The sequence below is a fragment of the Lepidochelys olivacea genome (genome assembly GCF_965140295.1).
Source record: "Lepidochelys olivacea isolate rLepOli2 genome assembly, chromosome: 4".
Taxonomy (NCBI): Eukaryota; Metazoa; Chordata; order Testudines; family Cheloniidae; genus Lepidochelys; species Lepidochelys olivacea.
In genome coordinates, this window is record NC_140414.1 from 59,423,250 (window position 1) to 59,441,997 (window position 18,748).

Consider the following 18,748-nt stretch of genomic DNA (forward strand, 5'->3'; position numbering starts at 1 on the left):
GCTTAGGAGGTTTTTCATGCAGGTCCCCACATCTGTACCCTAGAGTTCAGAGTGGGGGAGGAACCTTGACAAGGCCAATCCCTATTAGGCCTGATCCAGTGTTTATTGATGTCCATGGAAAGATTCTCACTGAATTCAAGGGGTATTGGATCAGTCACATACATATTTCCTCCCTTCCTGCTCTTCCTTTGCTCTGTCCTTGTCCTCCCCTCTCTACTCAGTTCTCTGCACTGAATTTCACGTGCTTCTTCCTGCATTGCTTATAGGACTTCAGAAAACAGGATTTTAATACATTTCATTCCAATGCCAGCAAATAGAACAGAGCAGCATAACTAGGAAAGCCAAACCACAAAGTGAGTTTGAAAAGTAAAGACTCAAGAGACCTACACTTCAAAAAAATGGACATATCTGAAACGGTGTTCAAGAACCTAAAGACCAGAGACACTTGTTTAATGGAAGCTCTGATAAACTGCAGATCCCAAAATAATGAACATGAGAGAATCATGCAATCTTAATGCAATATTCGATTTATTTGTGTTAGGCTATTATAAATCACAGTCAAAGTCAATCACTCCCAAATGTTCTGAATTGTGAAGGGTTTTAGCCTCACGACTCCAATTAATAACAGTTTTAGCAGGGCTAAGACACTTAGTGGAAATCTTTGAAAATTTACAAGTCATTGTTTAACCCTGATCAATATAACTATGTTTATATTATGTTTAATTTACAGTCTGCAACCCTTTGCTGCTGGACAGGAGTGCAATGCCTGTGCAGTACTGACGTTCAGTGTCACTATTTTAAAGGGCAATGAGCCACTGGAACTCCTAAGGGCACAAGCCAAGTACCTGGAAAAGCCCTGGATGTGTATTAGGCAATACTCAAATAGCATAAAACAGATATTTTATATTTTTATATTTTAATTGCAAGTGACAATCATTTGTGAAAGTTATTTACTGTACAACTCACCACTACTGACAGAAGACCTGCAAAGTTGCCCCTAAATGATAGCAACTATCATTTATTTACATTTGCCCCTAAATGATAGTAACAATATCATTTATTTACATTTTAGAATTTTAAGTGTATTTATTAACAAATATAAACTAACCTACTCATACACAATCTATAATACTTATATATTTTCTTTAGAGTTTAGATCCTAGGTGACTGATATCTTACATATAAAATAGATTAGATTAGTTTCGGCCCAAACTAACAAATTTTACAGTTATGATCTGTTGCAGTTTATCTTCTAGATTCAAGTGCCAAATTCAGAGACAAGTCTAAGCAAGTCTATGAAAGTTTACAGGGACTTAAGTGGATATAACATAATTTCTTCCAGTTTCCTCATTATGTTGATTACATCAACTTACGCTCCCTTAGAGTTAATGAGTTACACTTCTTTAGAGTCACAGGGCTAAACTGCGAAGTAATGTACACATTAGACCTCTTATACTAATAGACTCATTACACTAACTTAGACTTCCTTAGACATTGATAATGGGTGTAAGTAGCTCAAAGAGAGTCAGTCTAACTGAGCATGAGGGAATCTAATTTGGAGTGTGTGTGTGTGGGGGGGGGGTTAACTTAAATAACTAAAACAAAAAAATCAGTTGTCAATAAAAACCCAATCCTGAAAGAGTCTTTGTGTTGTCAACTATCATTGGCTAGGTAAGATCATCCTAAACAACACAGGGCTTTGCACTTTTGTGTGCCATTGTTGGTTGAGCAGCAGCAGTTAACTAATAAAATTTATTCCTAGAGCTGCAGTGATATAATTCATAATGCTGCTGAATGAACCAGGAAATCTCAGTCACCATTAGAAACCACATATCGGAGCTCTGCTCAACGTGGAACCCAAAGGAGGGGTGTCAGAGACGATGGGTCTTAAACGCTGGTTCCCAGGGCTCTTTAGAGGCCAGCATGTTCCAACCTGCCACCCAGGGACCTGCTAACTGTTGTCAGAAGGAGCTGAACTGAGACAGAGGACTCCAGTCCCGAGAGCTGACTGGCAAAACACTGGGGGTCCTGATTGGTCCACAGCTCTTATTTAAATCCAGCACAGGAACAGGAAGCTGTCCATGCAATGGGATCCAGCTTGCTCTGGACTGTGTGCATTGTGCTTCCTGCTTCCACTCCCCTGGCTTGACTTCCTGGTATCCCAACCAGGCCTGAGTCAGGTTCCTGACCTGTGGTTCTGCTCTCAAGTTGTCTCCTGCTTCTGATCTCCTCGTAACCTGACCCAGCCTGCCTCCTCACACTTGACTCTCAGTTTGCCCTCTTGCCAGTCTCTGATTCTGACCTCTTGGTATCTGACACAGCCTGACTTGCAACTCCTGCTTTGACCACTAGGTCAGATCACCCACATCCTGGTGGTGACAAGAGACAGAAAAAATAGGTTTTACACTACTTTTATACCTCCACCCACTGATCCTCAAGCCAGATGGGGGACAATTCACCTTCCGTAGCAATGCCTGCTCTAATCTGCCCCCACCTCCAATAGCTACCCCAAGAGTTGTTCTGGGGACGTGGGTATCACTGGAGCACAGCAATACTCTGGCCATGCCTCATTTTCCATTGTCATGTCCCCTATAATATGAGCTGCGAGGCTGAATAGCACAGGGAAATCTCCAACCGTTCTTTATTATCATCATAATCATGTTATCAGTTATGGTTGCGCCAAAGGGCCAAACAAGAAAAGAGTTTCATTTTGCTAGGCACTGTATAAACATCAAGAAAAAAACAGTCCCTGCACTCAAGAGGTTAAAATCTAAATAGGCATAATTGGCCAAGGACTGGTCTACTTACAGTTTTTGTTCCACTTCAGCTATAACAGTTTAGAAACCAGAGTACTTGAAGCAATGCAATCCACCAGCATAACTGCATCCACACTAGGGAATCCTATCACTTTAACTGTAGGAGTTTCAAAATTGCTATGGGTATAGCACTACAAAAACTATATGTAAACAAGCCCAAAGGGTAGGGCAAAGGGACATCATGTACAAGCAGAGTGAGCAGAACAATGGTCAGTACGCATCACGGCAGCACCACAATTTTCTCATTGTTGTTTTTTGTTATTTAAACCCTTTGGGTGGGGTTTACCAAGGAAGTGATGAACTCAACACAAAGACAAAGGCAGAGAGCCGGGCAAGAGGGATAGGGCAGTGGAGAAGAGCAGGAGGGAAGGAAGGTGATGATCGTGGAGGACAGGTGGAGTGAGGCTCTATGGCACCAGAGGGTTTTTTTATGCAAGGGGAAATTATTAGTCATCTAAAGTGGGACAAGATAGATTTAGCAGAACTGAGGATCTGGCAGTAGAAAAAACTGGTTTCCATTTTCTGCATAGGGTACTATATATACCAGAAAGGAAAATGTATAATTAAAATACATGATAATATTATTTTATACATGTATATTTACTGTGATGGATCACATTGACTAGTATTTATCACTATTCAGGTTTCCTCACTATATATCTACACTATGTCAAATGCATTTTGTCTGATTATATCAATAAAAAACTACAACAATAAGGTAGTTGATTAGTTTTAATTATTTCAGAAAATACTATGTATTGTCTTTGGATTGCACAATTTCAAAGTTTTATTGTTATATCCATGTGTCTTTCCTGTACACATCAGTATGGAGAAAAATGAAGGCCTAAAATTAGGAATTATTTAGATTCCAGAGATGTCGTATGCTCCAGTTATACTCAGTACACTGCATAAATTTATTTCTCTTAATCTTTTGAAAAACAACAATAAAAAGTGTCTTGCACAGATATAAAAGTGTCTTCCACTTTCTAAATGACATTTTTGTTAATGCTACAAATATTGTGCAATTTTATGAAACCATGAGAAGACAGTTTTTTCAGTTTGTAATGATCTTCTATATGGGAAAATTGAGAAAGATAACGAAAAATATGAAAAAAAAAAGAGAGAAACTGAAGAGATTGAAAAATCTATCAGACTTCATAGTGGGAAATAATCTATTTTAAATGCTTTCTGCTAACAAACATCAAGTTAACAATGAGGAGACATGTTCAGCCAATTAGTCTGCTTGACCGACTGAACTCTCCTAACCATATTATATATATCTGAATAGAGTGGGTGGTGTGTACTAACAGAACACCTTCTGAAACAGACTGCTCCCCTGTAAATCACTAGAGTAAAGAGAAATACAGTAAAAAGACAGACTGATATTAACCTTTCCCCACAAAAGAATAGTTGTGCTTTTAGATAAATGTATGCATTATTCAAAGGTACGGTATTATAGCCACATAAAATATAGAGCTGCCCATAGTTTAAACATAGGGATTTTCAATTCCTTAGCCCAGAATATGTAATGTTTTATAAAACATTATGGGCCAGATCATACAGCTGATATAAAATAAGTAGGTCTACTTAAGTCAATGGCACTACAGCAATTTATACCAGCTGAGAATCTAGCCCCAAATTTTCCAATATAGACACACAATATCTACTAAACAAGGGTGTCAATTTTTTAAAACTAGTATGTAATATTATAGACACAGAATATGTCCATACAGACCATTCTGTACAGAAATCAAAACTATGTCTTACCAAGGACAAACTCCAGCTTTGACTCATTCGCAATCCTCTGGATACCTTTTAATATTAAAAAAAACAAGTTAGAAAATATGTAAATTCTAGTTTCATATACTGTAATCTTAACTTGCTTTACTTGTAGATCAATATCTTCTTACCATTGTTGGAGGCATCTACCATTTTTTTATGTTTTTAAAGGAAATTATATTGTAGGAGAGACCTTTTCACAAAGTGCCAATATAGAAACAAAAACCCATACTTTGTCTTATTTACAAATGCAAATGTAAATGTAAGTTTGCAAATACAACACAGCCCAGTTGCCTAAATATCTCTAAAAAATATGGTATGTAATTGTTCATTTTAAATGCATAAGCCATAACACTCTAAACTGCAACAAAAATATCCACATTTCCTCAAAGCATATAAATCAGGTTAATAAAAGTAGAACACTTTACCATATATTATTTTATCAAGAAACTACAGTACAGCAAAAATGCCCGTAAGTTTATATATAAAAGAAGGGAAATTAATTCCCTCTCTCTTATACGGAGTATGAGTATACTATAATCCCTTGTATTTTAGAAGTGTGCTTTAATATTGCACGTCATTTATTTGAAATGGCAACATGTTCCTAATTCATCAGGGTGTGAGAGGGACCATTAAGTTGCAAAGCTGACCAATGGGGATAATGAGGGAAACAGCTAAAGTAACCGTGCGTTGCTTAACCTCCACAGAAGGTAACTGGAAAATGGCTGCAATATTGATGCCTTCTGTTGCCACTTAGCATTACTAAAGAAAGGCTCAAACAGAAGGGGCTATGATCACATAAAGAGGAACTTACATGGAAGTCAACAGAGAAGGAGTTTTTGGCTATGAAATGAAAAAGGGTATATAAAAGAATAAAAATCTTATAAAAAAATAAATAAAAATCGGAGTGTAGTTATCACACCCTTTGTTCCCCCCAGGAGGGTTATTTGCATAAATCTAAAACAGTAATAATGTTTAAATAAAATATTCATCAGTTTATTTCCTCTGGTACAGCCAACTGTTAGTCAACAATTTAAATTGTACTATAATTCCAACATGTCCATTGATTTGTGCAATTACAGAATTTGGGGCATTTTTAAAGTAGTATTTACTGCGTAACATGAAATAAAGAGTATACACGCTAACTTGTAAACTGAGGCTCCCTAAGGTTGTCTGCCTGTGTTGCAGGAAGAAAGTGCTGTGCTTCATCTGATGTTCTCTCCTCTTTGATTTCCATGATCAACCTCCGGAGCTTCTGAATTTTATTCTGCAAACTTTCTGAATTTGCTTCTCCAAGTGCCACAGGCCACGATTCACAATCTGGTTTAGATGTAGCTTCACAGTAAAGATCTGGTTCTCTGCTCTGAAACTCTGCATTCAGAAAATATTAAGATAATTTTTAGGAATGCAGATATTAAGGGATGGGTTGGAGATCATGGCAGGATTGATACTATGTAGAATACACTCTATTATACATTATTATTTCTGTCACAGAACCTCATACACCTCTTGAATCAAACCCCTGTTGCTTCCCATTCAGTGAACCACTAAGTCCATGCTACACAGCAGTTCCCAAAGCAGTTAATGTACTGGAAAACTAGGTGACAGAATCATCAAATTGAAATGGGAAATCCTTTTTCAGTGTGGATTCTACTGCTCAGCAGGTAGCTTTCAGGGCAGCCAACTTAAACAAGAATTCCATTTAGCCGAGGAAGCAAACAGCTTTCTGACAAAGGGACTGGTGGGATTCACTAGGGTGAATGACAGGTTTCAGAGTAGCAGCCGTGTTAGTCTGTATCCGCAAAAATAAAAGGAGGTCTTGTGGCACCTTAGAGACTAACAAAATAAATTTGTTAGTCTCTAAGGTGCCACAAGTCCTCCTTTTCTTTTTACTAGGGTGAATGTGTCCATTTCTTCTATTAGAACTGTACTTTACACTCAGCCTCTCACCCATTCTTGCCAGAATATGTGGAGATAATTTAGGATGACACAGCTCCTCCATGAGGAGACAACAGGTTGTATGTGGGAACTTCCAACCTCATGACTATGCACAAGTCTGTTGCTGTCCTTCCTGAAAAAACTGTAAATTATTTAATGATCACACTTTAAGAAGAGGGAAGAAAAACTATTTAGGCTCCCAAGGAAATACAGGTAATAGCACGTGCCACTCATTTAATTAGAATTAGCAAAGAACAGAGGAGGCGGATGGTGGTGGTCGGGGACTCCCTCCTCAGGGGGACTGAGTTATCTATCTGCCACCCTGATCAGGAAAACCGAAAAGTCTGCTGCTTGCCAGGAGCTACGATTCACAATGTGACAGAGAGACTGCCGAGACTCAACAAGCTATCGGATTGCTACCCCTTCCTACTTCTCCACTTGGGCACCAATGATACTGCCAAGAATTACCTTGATCACTGCAGACTACGTGGCTCTAGGAAGAAGGATAAAGGAGTTTGAGGCGCAAGTGGTGTTCTCGTCCATCCTCCCTGTGCAAGGAAAAGGCCTGGGTAGAGACCGTCGAATCATGGAAGTCAACGAATGGCTACGCAGGTGGTGTCTGAGAGAAGGTTTTGGATTCTTTGACCATGGGATGGTGTTCCAAGAAGAACGATTGCTATGCAGAGACGGGCTCCACCTAACAAAGAGAGGGAAGAGCATCTTCGCAAGCAGGCTGGCTAACTTAGTGAGGAGGGCTTTAAACTAGGTTTACCAGGGGAAGAAGACCAAAGCTCTGAGGTAAGTGGGGAAGTGGGATACCAGGAGGAAGCACGAGTAGGAGAGTACAAGAGGGGAGGGCTCCTGCCTCATACTGAGAAAGCGGGACGATCAGCAAGTTATCTTAAGTGCCTGTACACAAATGCAAGAAGCCTGGGAAACAACAGGGAGAACTGGAAGTCCTGGCACAGTCAAGGAATTATGATGTGATTGGAATAAAAGAGACTTGGTGGGATAACTCACATGACTGGAGTACTGTCATGGATGGATATAAACTGTTCAAGAAGAACAGACAGGACAGAAAAGGTGAGTGAGTTGCACTGTATGTAAGAGAGCAGTATGACTGCTCAGAGTTCCGTATGAAACTGCAGAAAAACCTGAGAGTCTCTGGATTAAGTTTAGAAGTGTGAGCAACAAGGGTGATGTAGTGATGGGAGTCTGCTATAGACCACCAGACCAGGGGGATGAGGTGGACAAGGCTTTCTTCCGGCAACTAACAGATCGCAGGCCCTGATTCTCATGGGAGACTTCAATCACCCTGATATCTGCTGGGAGAGCAATACAGCAGTGCACAGACAATCCAGGAAGTTTTTGGAAAGTGTAGGGGAAAAATTCCTGGTGCAAGTGCTGGAGGAACCAACTGCGCAGAACTCTTCTTGACCTGCTGCTCACAAACCAGGAAGAATTAGTAAGGGAAGCAAAAGTGGATGGGAACCTGGGAGGCAGTGACCATGAGATGGTCAAGTTCAGGATTCTGACACAAGGAAGAAAGGAGAGTAGCAGAATACGGACCCTGGACTTCAGAAAAGCAGACTGACTCCCTCAGCGAACTGATGGGCAGGATCCCTTGGGAGAACAACATGAGGGGGAAAGGAGTCCAGGAGAGCTGGCTGTATTTTGAAGAATCCTTATTGAGGTTACAGGAACAAACCATCCCAATGTGTAGAAAGAATAGTAAATATGGCAGGCGACCAGCTTGGCTTAACAGTGAAATCCTTGCTGATCTTAAACACAAAAAAGCAGCTTACAAGAAGTGGAAGATTGGACAAATGACCAGTGAGGACTATAAAAATATTGCTCAGGCATGCAGGAGTGAAATCAGGAAGGCCAAATCACACTTGGAGTTGCAGCTAGCAAGAGATGTTAAGAGTAACAAGAAGGGTTTCTTCAGGTATGTTAGCAACAAGAAGAAAGTCAAGGAAAGTGCGGTCTTCTTACTGAATGAGGGAGGCAACCTAGTGACAGAGGATGTGGAAAAAGCTAATGTACTCAATGCTTTTTTTGCCTCTGTCTTCACGAACAAGGTCAGCTCCCAGACTACTACACTGGGCAGCACAGCATGGGGAGGAGGTGACCAGCCCTCTGTGGAGAAAGAAGTGATTCGGGACTATTTAGAAAAGCTGGATGAGCACAAATCCATGGGGCTGGATGCGCTGCATCCGAGAGTGCTCAAGGAGTTGGCGGATGTGATCGCAGAGCCATTGGCTATTATCTTTGAAAACTCATGGCGATGGGGGAGGTCCCAGATGACTGGAAAAAAGCTAATGTAGTGCCCATCTTTAAAAAAAGGGAAGAAGGAGGATCCTGGGAACTACAGGCCAGTCAACCTCACCTCAGTCCCTGGAAAAATCATGGAGCAGGTCCTCAAGGAATCAATTCTGAAGCACTGAGAGGAGAGGAAAGTGATCAGGAACAGTCAGCATGGATTCACCAAGGGCAAGTCATGCCTGACCACGCTGATTCCCTTCTATGATGAGATAACTGACTCTGTGGATGAGGAGAAAGCAGTGGACGTGTTGTTCCTTGACTTTAGTAAAGCTTTTGATATGGTCTCCCACAGTATTCTTGCCAGCAAGTTAAAGAAGTATGGGCTGGATGAATGGACTATAAGGTAGATAGAAAGCTGGCGAGATCGTCGCGCTCAACAGGTAGTGATCAATGGCTCCATGTCTAGTTGGCAGCCGGTATTAAGTGGAGTGCCCCAAGGATCCTGGGGCCGGTTTTGTTCAATATCTGCATTAATGATCTGGAGGATGGTGTGGACTGTACCCTCAGCAAGTTTGCAGATGACACTAAACTGGGAGGAGTGGTAGATACGCTGCAGGGTAGGGATAAGATACAGAGGGTCCTAGACAAATTAGAGGATTGGGCCAAAAGAAATCTGATGAGGTTCAACAAGGACAAGTGCAGAGTCCTGCACTTAGGACAGAAGAATCCCATGCACCACTACAGACTAGGGACCGAATGGCTCGGCAGCAGTTACAGTGGACGAGAAGCTGGATATGAGTCAACAGTGTGCCCTTGTTGCCAAGAAGGCTAATGGCATTTTGGACTGCATAAGTAGAAGCATTGCCAGCAGATCGAGGGATGTGATCGTTCCCCTCTATTCGACGTTGGTGAGGCCACATCTGGAGTACTGTGTCCAGTTTTGGGCCCCACATTACAAGAAGGATGTGGAAAAATTGGAAAGCGTCCAGTGGAGGGCAACAAAAATGATTAGAGGACTGGAATGCATGACTTCTGAGGAGAGGCTGAGGGAACTGGGATTGTTTAGTCTGCAGAAGAGAAGAATGAGGGGGGATTTGATAGCTGCTTTCAACTACCTGAAAGGGGGTTCCAAAGAGGGTGGATCTAGACTGTTCTCAGTGGTAGCAGATGACAGAACAAGGAGTAATGGTCTCAAGTTGCAGTGGGGGAGGTTTAGATTGAATATTAGGAAAAACTTTTTCACGAGGAGGGTGGTGAAGCACTGGAATGAGTTTCCTAGGAAGGTGGTGGAATCTCCTTCCTTTGAGGATTTTAAGGTCAGGCTTGAGAAAGCCCTGGCTGGGAGGATTTAGTTGGGGATTGGTCCTGCTTTGAACAGGGGGTTGGACTAGATGAACTTCTGAGGTCCCTTCCAACCCCGATATTCTATGATTCTATGATCTAGGTGTTTAAAAAACTGACTATTTTAGAGTCACATGTAGAAAAGAGATGAAAGGGGTTAAGTCATTTAATTTAGGCAAATATTGGTAACGCTGGTATAACAATGGACAAATTGTTACAAGTGGACAATACAGTTAGGGAATAAACAATTGATGTTCTAACAACAGGTCTATAGAGGTACTGAAATGATCATTAAGGCAGGTTGGATAGCCGAGCTAGCCTTCTTGAGAAAAGGTTGCCAAAAAAACAAATACAACAAGTTTTATAACTAAAATGCAAACCTATTAAAATATACTTATTTTGAACATAAACAGGAACCGTGATTTTAGCATACAAGCGTTCTGCCACCAGCCAGAAAGAAAACATCTGCTTTCAGAGGAAATGCATCTTTTGGGATTGGAACCACCCTACTTATATTTACCCCTTAACTCTGGCAGTCAGAATTGCTGTATGCTAATCACTTAAGGCATACTGTATCATTGAATACACACAAACCTAATATGGACACCATGAAATGGATGCATGTGTTTGAAGGATGGGGAAGGAGGATGTTATTCAATGTAGTCTGGCCAGATATGAAGCAATTTTGAGGCCTCGAACTTCATTCCAAACTACATTTCAGAAAGATTACGATTAACTTGTACCAAGGATTTTGCAATTCTAAAATCATTGACCATAACAACTGCATCGGTCAGATAAGCCTGGGTGCAATTATCAATTGTCATGACAGCCTACAAAGGTTCCATGTCAATGCAAATATGAAGACATTTTAGTTTGCAGATCAAACACTTGATAGACTATGTATTCTGTCAACTGTGTCAACGTATACAATGTATAGATGCAAAAAATTCATATACAAAAAAACCCTAATTATACATATACTGAAAACTATTTTCAAAAGAGAAAAAGTCATGGGGTCTCTTTTTCAATACCAAAAACTGAATAATTCACACTAGAGGCAAAAAAATAATTGAGTAGAATTGTATTAATATAATAATCATTTCTAGTTTTTCTTTGCTCTTGTATCTCAAATTGCCAAGCAATTTTTCCCCCCAAATGTAAGTTGTAAAATACGTCTCAGCCTTATATCTTTAATGCCAAGTTTCAGTCCAGAGATCATATTTAGTTGAATTGAAACCTCCTGAAAATAAGGATTTATTGTGGAAAACAGTCAAATTTCGTTAAATCCATAGCGTGGTGCAAGTGGCAGGGTTATTATATTCACATTGAAATATATTCCACACAGAAAGTATTCCATGTGTGGACAACAAAATACTTTATATTCTTCAACTAAAGAATAACTGTAGAAAACAGAAGTGGCAAAGCCACGCTATATTAGGTACAATGCTGTTTACCCTAGCATCTTACAATACGGCACACACTTTGGATGAACTCCTGGACTCTACTGAAGTCAATGAAACTTTTGCCATTGATTTCAATGGAGCCAGGACTTACCCTTTGTGTGTTGTAACTGTTTTAAAGTCATGCCATTATTTTCTTATCAGGGTCTATATACAAATATAAAGGGTTATGGTCCCTTCGGACTCCTGTAATTCAAACGAAGAATTCAAACAACCTGACAACAGAACTGCAGTCAAATAAAGGAGTGTCACAGAGAAAAGTGAAGATACCCCCATAGGCACAGGGACAGCCTTCCTGCATCCCCTCTGTCTACAATATACCGGACTCTTTTGGTGCTGGCTATGTCCCCCTTCAAGTAAAAACAAGTTTATTGAAAAATCATTAGCCCCATCTCCTCAACCCCTGTTTAACAAAAGAAGCTAGCACTTTCTTCTTGGTTCCTAAAGATTAAAAAGTGATACTGCAAAGTAGTTTAAAGCCCAGAATTGCATTTTCATTTTTAATATATGTATCTGAGATTAATCTTGACAATGTCTCTTTAGGTAGATATTTCTGCAAATTCCTACGTTGTGTGTGTTATCTGGATGATGTTTCACTTTATCAGTAAATTATATTCATGACGTGAAATACGTAATCAGAATAAAGCATTGAAAGCTCCAGGATGTCCCTGGAATAGATACTGCCATTGAAAAGGCTGAAGTTCAACAATGCAAATTTTAAGCTTCCAAGAAAAGTTGCTTTTTTTTTTTAAATTCTTCACTTCATATTAATTGTCAATCCAATTTTTAAACAAAGCTTTATTACGCTAAGCATACAGAAGTGACAGGAAGAATGGCAAACTGTGCCAAGCATTAGCCTGCTTTATTTCCATTAATGAGAGTTATGAATATAAATCCTTGTGCATCAATATAAAAAATTCCTTGGAGTATTTATTGGACAGCTATGTACAGAACACGTGCTCAGTGTCTATACTGCCAAGTGACAGCTACTCTTTTCTAGAGCATATTTTAAAACAATTTTTTAAAGTATTTGGCATAAAAAACATGAGTTCAAAACGTGTAAAGGTTTTTCTCTCTTTTCACACTTACTGGCGAAGAGTAATTCTGAATTTCTACCTCAGCAGTGGAAAATGGTTGGGAATATCAATGAGCCACTGTCACTCTAAAATATAAAGCACCATCACAGCTAACCACCATATGCTGTAACAAAAGTAGAATAGAAGCTTTGATACATAAATTATATCTGCAGGATATTTCTAATACAGACATCAGAGGCTCTTAATTCACAAAGCTGACTGAATTCTATATGCTGATGCATTTCAGGTTCAAATTAGCAGTGATGAAATCATCCCATGGTTACTGATGATGCTGTGTTAATCTTCCTTTGAAAGTTAAATTTTCAATCAAAGATAAAGAATTTAATTAAATATTTTATCTTCTTTTTTTGGCAGGGAAGGCAATGCTGAGAATAAACATATATAAATTGTCATTATAATCTCCATTTAGATCCCTCATGAAGAGCGCCCGAAGATATTTGAAATGAATGTAACACAGTACATAACTTAGTTTTCTCACATTGCTGAAGCATAACAATTTTCTTCTTTTAACACCAGCAGGTTCTCTCTCACACCGCACCATATCCTTTTCACACACATCATTAAATCAATACCACACCTATTCTGGAAACAAGGGAGACCAGAGAATTATTTATACAACACCGTGAATACCAATAATCAAAATACTGAACATAAATATTGCAAGATTCACAGAACGTACTAAATATAGCCTTTTCACAAGAGTAGACTGCTCTTCTAGCTGGGAATAATACCCACTCCCACCAGAAACATCAGCCTACTCAGGAGGCAGTGTGGTTTAGAGAACAGAGACTAGAGTGTGACATCAGGAGATCTAGGTTCAATTCCCAGCTCTAACTTTGGTCTGCTCGATGACTTTGAGCAGTCACTTCACTGCTTTGGGCCTCAGTTTCCCTTTCTGTAAAATGGGGTTAATGATACTGGCCTTCCTTGTAAAGCACTTTGAAGTCTATTGACTGAAAAGTGCTACATAAGTGCTAGGTGATATTATTACTCTAAAATGACAGGAACAAATACAAATGTATGTGATAGAAGAGCTGACACTCCCCAAAGCACCTTCCTTTTCTGACACATTCTGGCAGTCACCGGTATACCTAAACCGATTCCCACCTCTCCCAAATTTATCATGCGACTTGAGACTACTGATAGTTCTAGGCACTCAACAAAAGTCAAAAGGCAACTGCCAGTGTTCAACACCTCAGGATTATGCCCACACTTGTCAGTACTATCGAGAATCATCATTATTTTTGTCCTTGGTGAATTCCGAACTATGATAGGTAAGGCCAGCAAACATTAGTAGGTCTTGTTCCCCACACTTGCATTACTCCAACCAAACTATGACAGTCAAGTGAGTTTGTGTGTGTGGTTTTTGGAAAGGGGGGGGGGGTGAGAAAACCTGGATTTGTGCTGGAAATGGCCCACCTTGATTATCGTACACATTGTAAAGAGAGTGGTCACTTTGGATGGGCTATTACCAGCAGGAGAGTGAGTTTGTGTGGGGGGGCGGGGCGGAGGGTGAGAAAACCTGGATTTGTGCTGGAAATGGCCCAACTTGATTATCATACACATTGTAAGGAGAGTGATCACTTTAGATAAGCTATTACCAGCAGGAGAGTGGGTTGGGAGGAGGTATTGTTTCATGGTCTCCGTGTATATAATGTCTTCTGCAGTTTCCACAGTATGCATCCGATGAAGTGAGCTGTAGCTCACGAAAGCTTATGCTCAAATAAATTGGTTAGTCTCTAAGGTGCCACAAGTACTCCTTTTCTTTTTGCGAATACAGACTAACACGGCTGTTACCCTGAAACATAAACATAACAACTATTGTCTCTTTCACTTTCAGCTCTAGAGCACTGAAAGTTTGCACTAATACTCAAACATTTTCTCACAAATTCCTGCTACTCTTGAATTAATACCACCTGCTGGTGGTAATCTTAATGGATATCATGCATGATGAAATCCTGACCCTACTGAAGTCTATGGGCAGGGATATCAGCCACAATGTTTAATAGTAAGTGTGACATATATTACATTTCCCACTGTATATGGCCTTATTAGAATTTGCATGTGACGGTAGTTTGCAGAGTGTCCCCTCTTCAGCGTGTAGTCATCTTGTCCCAATGTTTTACTGGATACCTAGCCAAATGTCAGATGAATTGCTTATCATTGTTGAACTCTGAATTATACCTACAAGAAATACTACTTATTTATAATAATTTATTTGTAACACAAGAAATACACTTTTTCATATCCAAGCATGCTTCAGGATATTTCAAGGTATCTTCTACCTCTAATCACATTTGTTTGTATGTATACTCCTTTCAGATGAGCATGCAAATATGTCCAGTTGGAAATTATTCTTGATAATTGTGCCTAGCAGAGCTATTTTTGCTGCATGTGTACCAGTAAAACTTCCGTTCTTATTTCCTTCTTCCCCTTGAAAAAAACAGGAAAACATTTAGTATTCCTTTGCTAAATTTTATTCTGTACTTCAAAAGGGATGTTGAAAAATTGGGAAGAACTTGCTATAGCTACAAGCAAGACTCAAAGTCTGGAAAACATGCCCCATAGTGTGAAACTTCACAAACTCAATCTGTTTAGTTTATCGAAGGTGGTCACAGGCTACAAGTATCGATTTGGGAAACAGTTCCCTGATGGAAGATAGTATTAACCTAGCAGAAAAAGAATGAATTCTTCAATCTCATTGGCAGCTGAAGCTAGATAAATTGAGATCACAGATATGGTGCAAATGTTTAACAGAGTGTAATTAACCACTGGAACAACTTACCTAGGGATGTAGGGCAATCTCCATCAGTTGAAGTCTCTAAATCAAGGCTGTCTCTCTCTCTAAAAAGCTCTGCTTTAACTAGAAGCAAAGGAACTAATGCAGAGCTTACTGGGGGAGAAGTTTTGCCCTATGTTAAATAGGAGGCTAGACTAAATGATTATAATGGTATCTTCTGGCCTTAAAATCTATCAATCTATGGAAATTTTCCTTCAGGGAGTGGAGAGCAGGTACTATCTAACAAGCAGATGCAACCTATTCGTAGCAGATTGCCCTTACAAGTAGTAAATATTGTCACCAAGTACCTTTCTTGTAAGCATTCATGCATTTGTTATGGCCAGTGGTAATCAACATTTTCACAGGGAGAGTGGAGCACTCAGAATCATAGAAGATTAGGGTTAGAAGAGACCTCAGGAGGTCATCTAGTCCAACCCCCTGCTCAAAGCAGGACCAACACCAACTAAATCATCCCAGCCAGGGCTTTGTCAAGCCAGGACTTAAAAACTTCTAAGGATGGAGATTCCACCACCTCCCTAGGGAACCCATTCCAGTGCTTCCACACCCTCCTAGTGAAATAGTGTTTCCTAATATCCAACCTAGACCTCCCGCACTGCAACTTGAGACCATTGCTCCTTGTTCTGTCATCCGCCACCACTGAGAACAGCTGAGCTCCATCCTCTTTGGAATCCCTCTTCAGGTAGTTGAAGGCTTCTATCATATCCCCCCTCACTCTTCTCTTCTGCAGACTAAACAAGCCCAGTTCCCTGAGCCTCTCCGTTTAAGTCATGTGCACCAGGCCCCTGATCATTTCCACTACCCGTCGCTGGAGTCTTTCCAATTTGTTCACATCCTTTCTGTAGTGGGGGGCCCAAAACTGGACACAATATTCCAGATGTGGCCTCACCATTGCCGAATAGAGGGCAATAATCACTTCCCTCGATCTACTGGCAGTGCTCCTACTAATGCAGCCCAATATTCTGTTAGCCTTCTTGGCAACAAGGGCACACTGCTGACTCATATTCAACTTCTCATCCACTGTAATCCCCAGGTCCTTTTCTGCAGAACTGCTGCTTAGCCAGTCAGTCCCCAGCCTGGAGCGGTGCATGGGATTCTTCCGTCCTACGTGCACTTGTCTTTGTTGAACCTCATCAGATTTCTTTTGGCCCAATCCTCCAATTTGTCTAGGTCCCTCTGAACCCCATCCCTACCCTCCAGCATATCTACCTCTCCCCCCCAGCTTAGTGTCATCTGAAAACTTGCTGAGGGTGCAATCCATCCCATCATCTAGATCATTAATAAAGATGTTGAACAAAACAAGCCCCAGGACCGACCCCTGGGGTATTCCACTTCATACCAGCTGCCAACTAGACATGGAGCCAATGATCACTACCCACTGAGCCTGACAATCTAGCCAGCTTTCTATCCACCTTATAGTCCATTCATCCAATCCATACTTTTTCAACTTGCTGGCAAGAATACTGTGGGAGACCATATCAAAAACTTTGCTCAAGTCAAGGTATATCATGTCCACTGCTTTCCCCATATCGACAGAGCCAGTTATCTCATCACAGAAGGCAATCAGTTTGGTCAGGCATGACTTGCCCTTGCTGAATCCATGCTGACTGTTCCTGAACACCTTCCTCTCCTCCGAGTATTTCAAAATGGTTTCCTTGAGGACCTGCTCCATGATTTTTCCAGGGACTGAGGTGAGACTGACTGGTCTGTAGTTCCCTGGGTTCTCCTTCTTCCCTTTTTTAAAGTTGAGCACTATATTGAATCATGTCTCTTGAATCATGTCTCTTTATCTGGGTCTGCCATAATAGGCCAGGCCATAAAATGTGCCACAAAAATCAGACAAAGAAAAAACAAGAAAAATGTTTTTAAAATATGTATCCTTGTACTATCCTACTATTATAAATGGCTTTTGGCAGCTACTTGCAGAAAAGACCAAACTATTCCATGCAAAAGGGAGACAGTAAGGCTGGCAGACAGGGAGGAACCCTGGGTAAGTTAGCAGCGAGATGTCACAATCTGGTCCAGTCACCACTTTGTAGATGGACAGCAGTCGATTGCAGTTAGATCTAACTGCTGATTCCCAAATGCTTCTAAGCCTGTAGGTTGGGAAAGTGACTAGTTACTCTCTGGGTCCCTCAAATGAACTTCTATGTGCAGATCCCAGGCCAGACACCCTCCTCAGGCAATGTGACCTCGCAGTCCAGCCACTTAGATCCTGGAACCAATGACTCAGCCCTCCTAAGTCCTCAGTTGCTTTGACACGCTCGCCACACAAGAGTCCACCTAGCTATGGGAGCACTCATTTTCCCAGTTACACCATGCAAGGACCACTGGCAGAAAAGCAAGGGCACAGATGCTTAACAAAGGAATTTCTTAGCTGCAAACACTTTACTTTTAAAACAAAACAAAACAAAAAAGAGAGAGTTACCGGTCTATGGACAGCAACAAACTCCTGAACATAAGCCCTCCTGTTGAGTATTATCATTATTCCTAAGAGTTCTGAGCTTGCTCCTAGTTCTTTGACTCATAAGCTTGTCCTGACTGCTTGGCTGATCTTCTTACTTCTGGTATTGGTTAGCCTCCAATTGCTTAGTGAACCACTCCTTTTAAAATGGACTCCCTGTACCCTTTCCCCCCATATGCTGCAAGCTGGGGGTAAGGACTTAGCTCCAGCCCCCAAGGCAGTTTCTGCGTAGAGTGTCTTTTAATGGCCCGTTGTTTCAGTAACAAAGAGACATTCCTAGATTGCCCTAGATTCCTAGATTGTTCTGACAGCTTCTTAGACATAGTCTGTCCACTAGGTGTCAAGTCTTCACTACAAAATGGATGCTTTACTCTACAACATAGGTTACAATCACAAATGGGGTTCACAAAATGAAATGTGATTCGCATTTTGATGGGCGCATCCCCAAACTGTCACACGAGGGACGAATACCCTCGCTAGATAGAAGGGTTGGACTCATGTCACCTGGCAGTACAGTTCAAAGAAGGTTTTGTGGCCACAAGGGCAGGCTAGCAGCTTGCACAGAGCAACTCTGTGAAGGCAACAGCCTGAAGAGGACAATTCCCTTCTCATCACGAGGTAGGTGTGTCTCAGGTGAATGCAGTCCCTGTAGTGGTGTGTGAATAGGGCTCCTTGCTGCTAGGGGGGAACTGCTGGGACAAGATTATTCGCAGTCCCTAGGGAGATAGAGGCTAGAGTGCAAGGGGAGGGATGAGCATACACAGAGCACTGTGTTGGCAGGTTCAATTCCC

The 18,748-nt window shown here is 40.9% G+C and overlaps 1 protein-coding gene across 1 annotated transcript in view; it reads right to left on the bottom strand.

Moving 5' to 3' along the window:
• INPP4B (inositol polyphosphate-4-phosphatase type II B) overlaps window positions 1–18,748 on the bottom strand; it is a 489,632-nt gene that overhangs the window by 284,133 nt on the left and 186,751 nt on the right. Inside the window, exons 7-8 of the mRNA XM_084627075.1 lie at window positions 5,742–5,966; window positions 4,584–4,628 (exon numbers count right to left, since the gene is read on the bottom strand). Coding sequence (XP_084483201.1) covers window positions 4,584–4,628; window positions 5,742–5,832 — 136 coding nt within the window. The 5' untranslated portion in view covers window positions 5,833–5,966. The remainder of the gene's footprint in view (window positions 1–4,583; window positions 4,629–5,741; window positions 5,967–18,748) is intronic.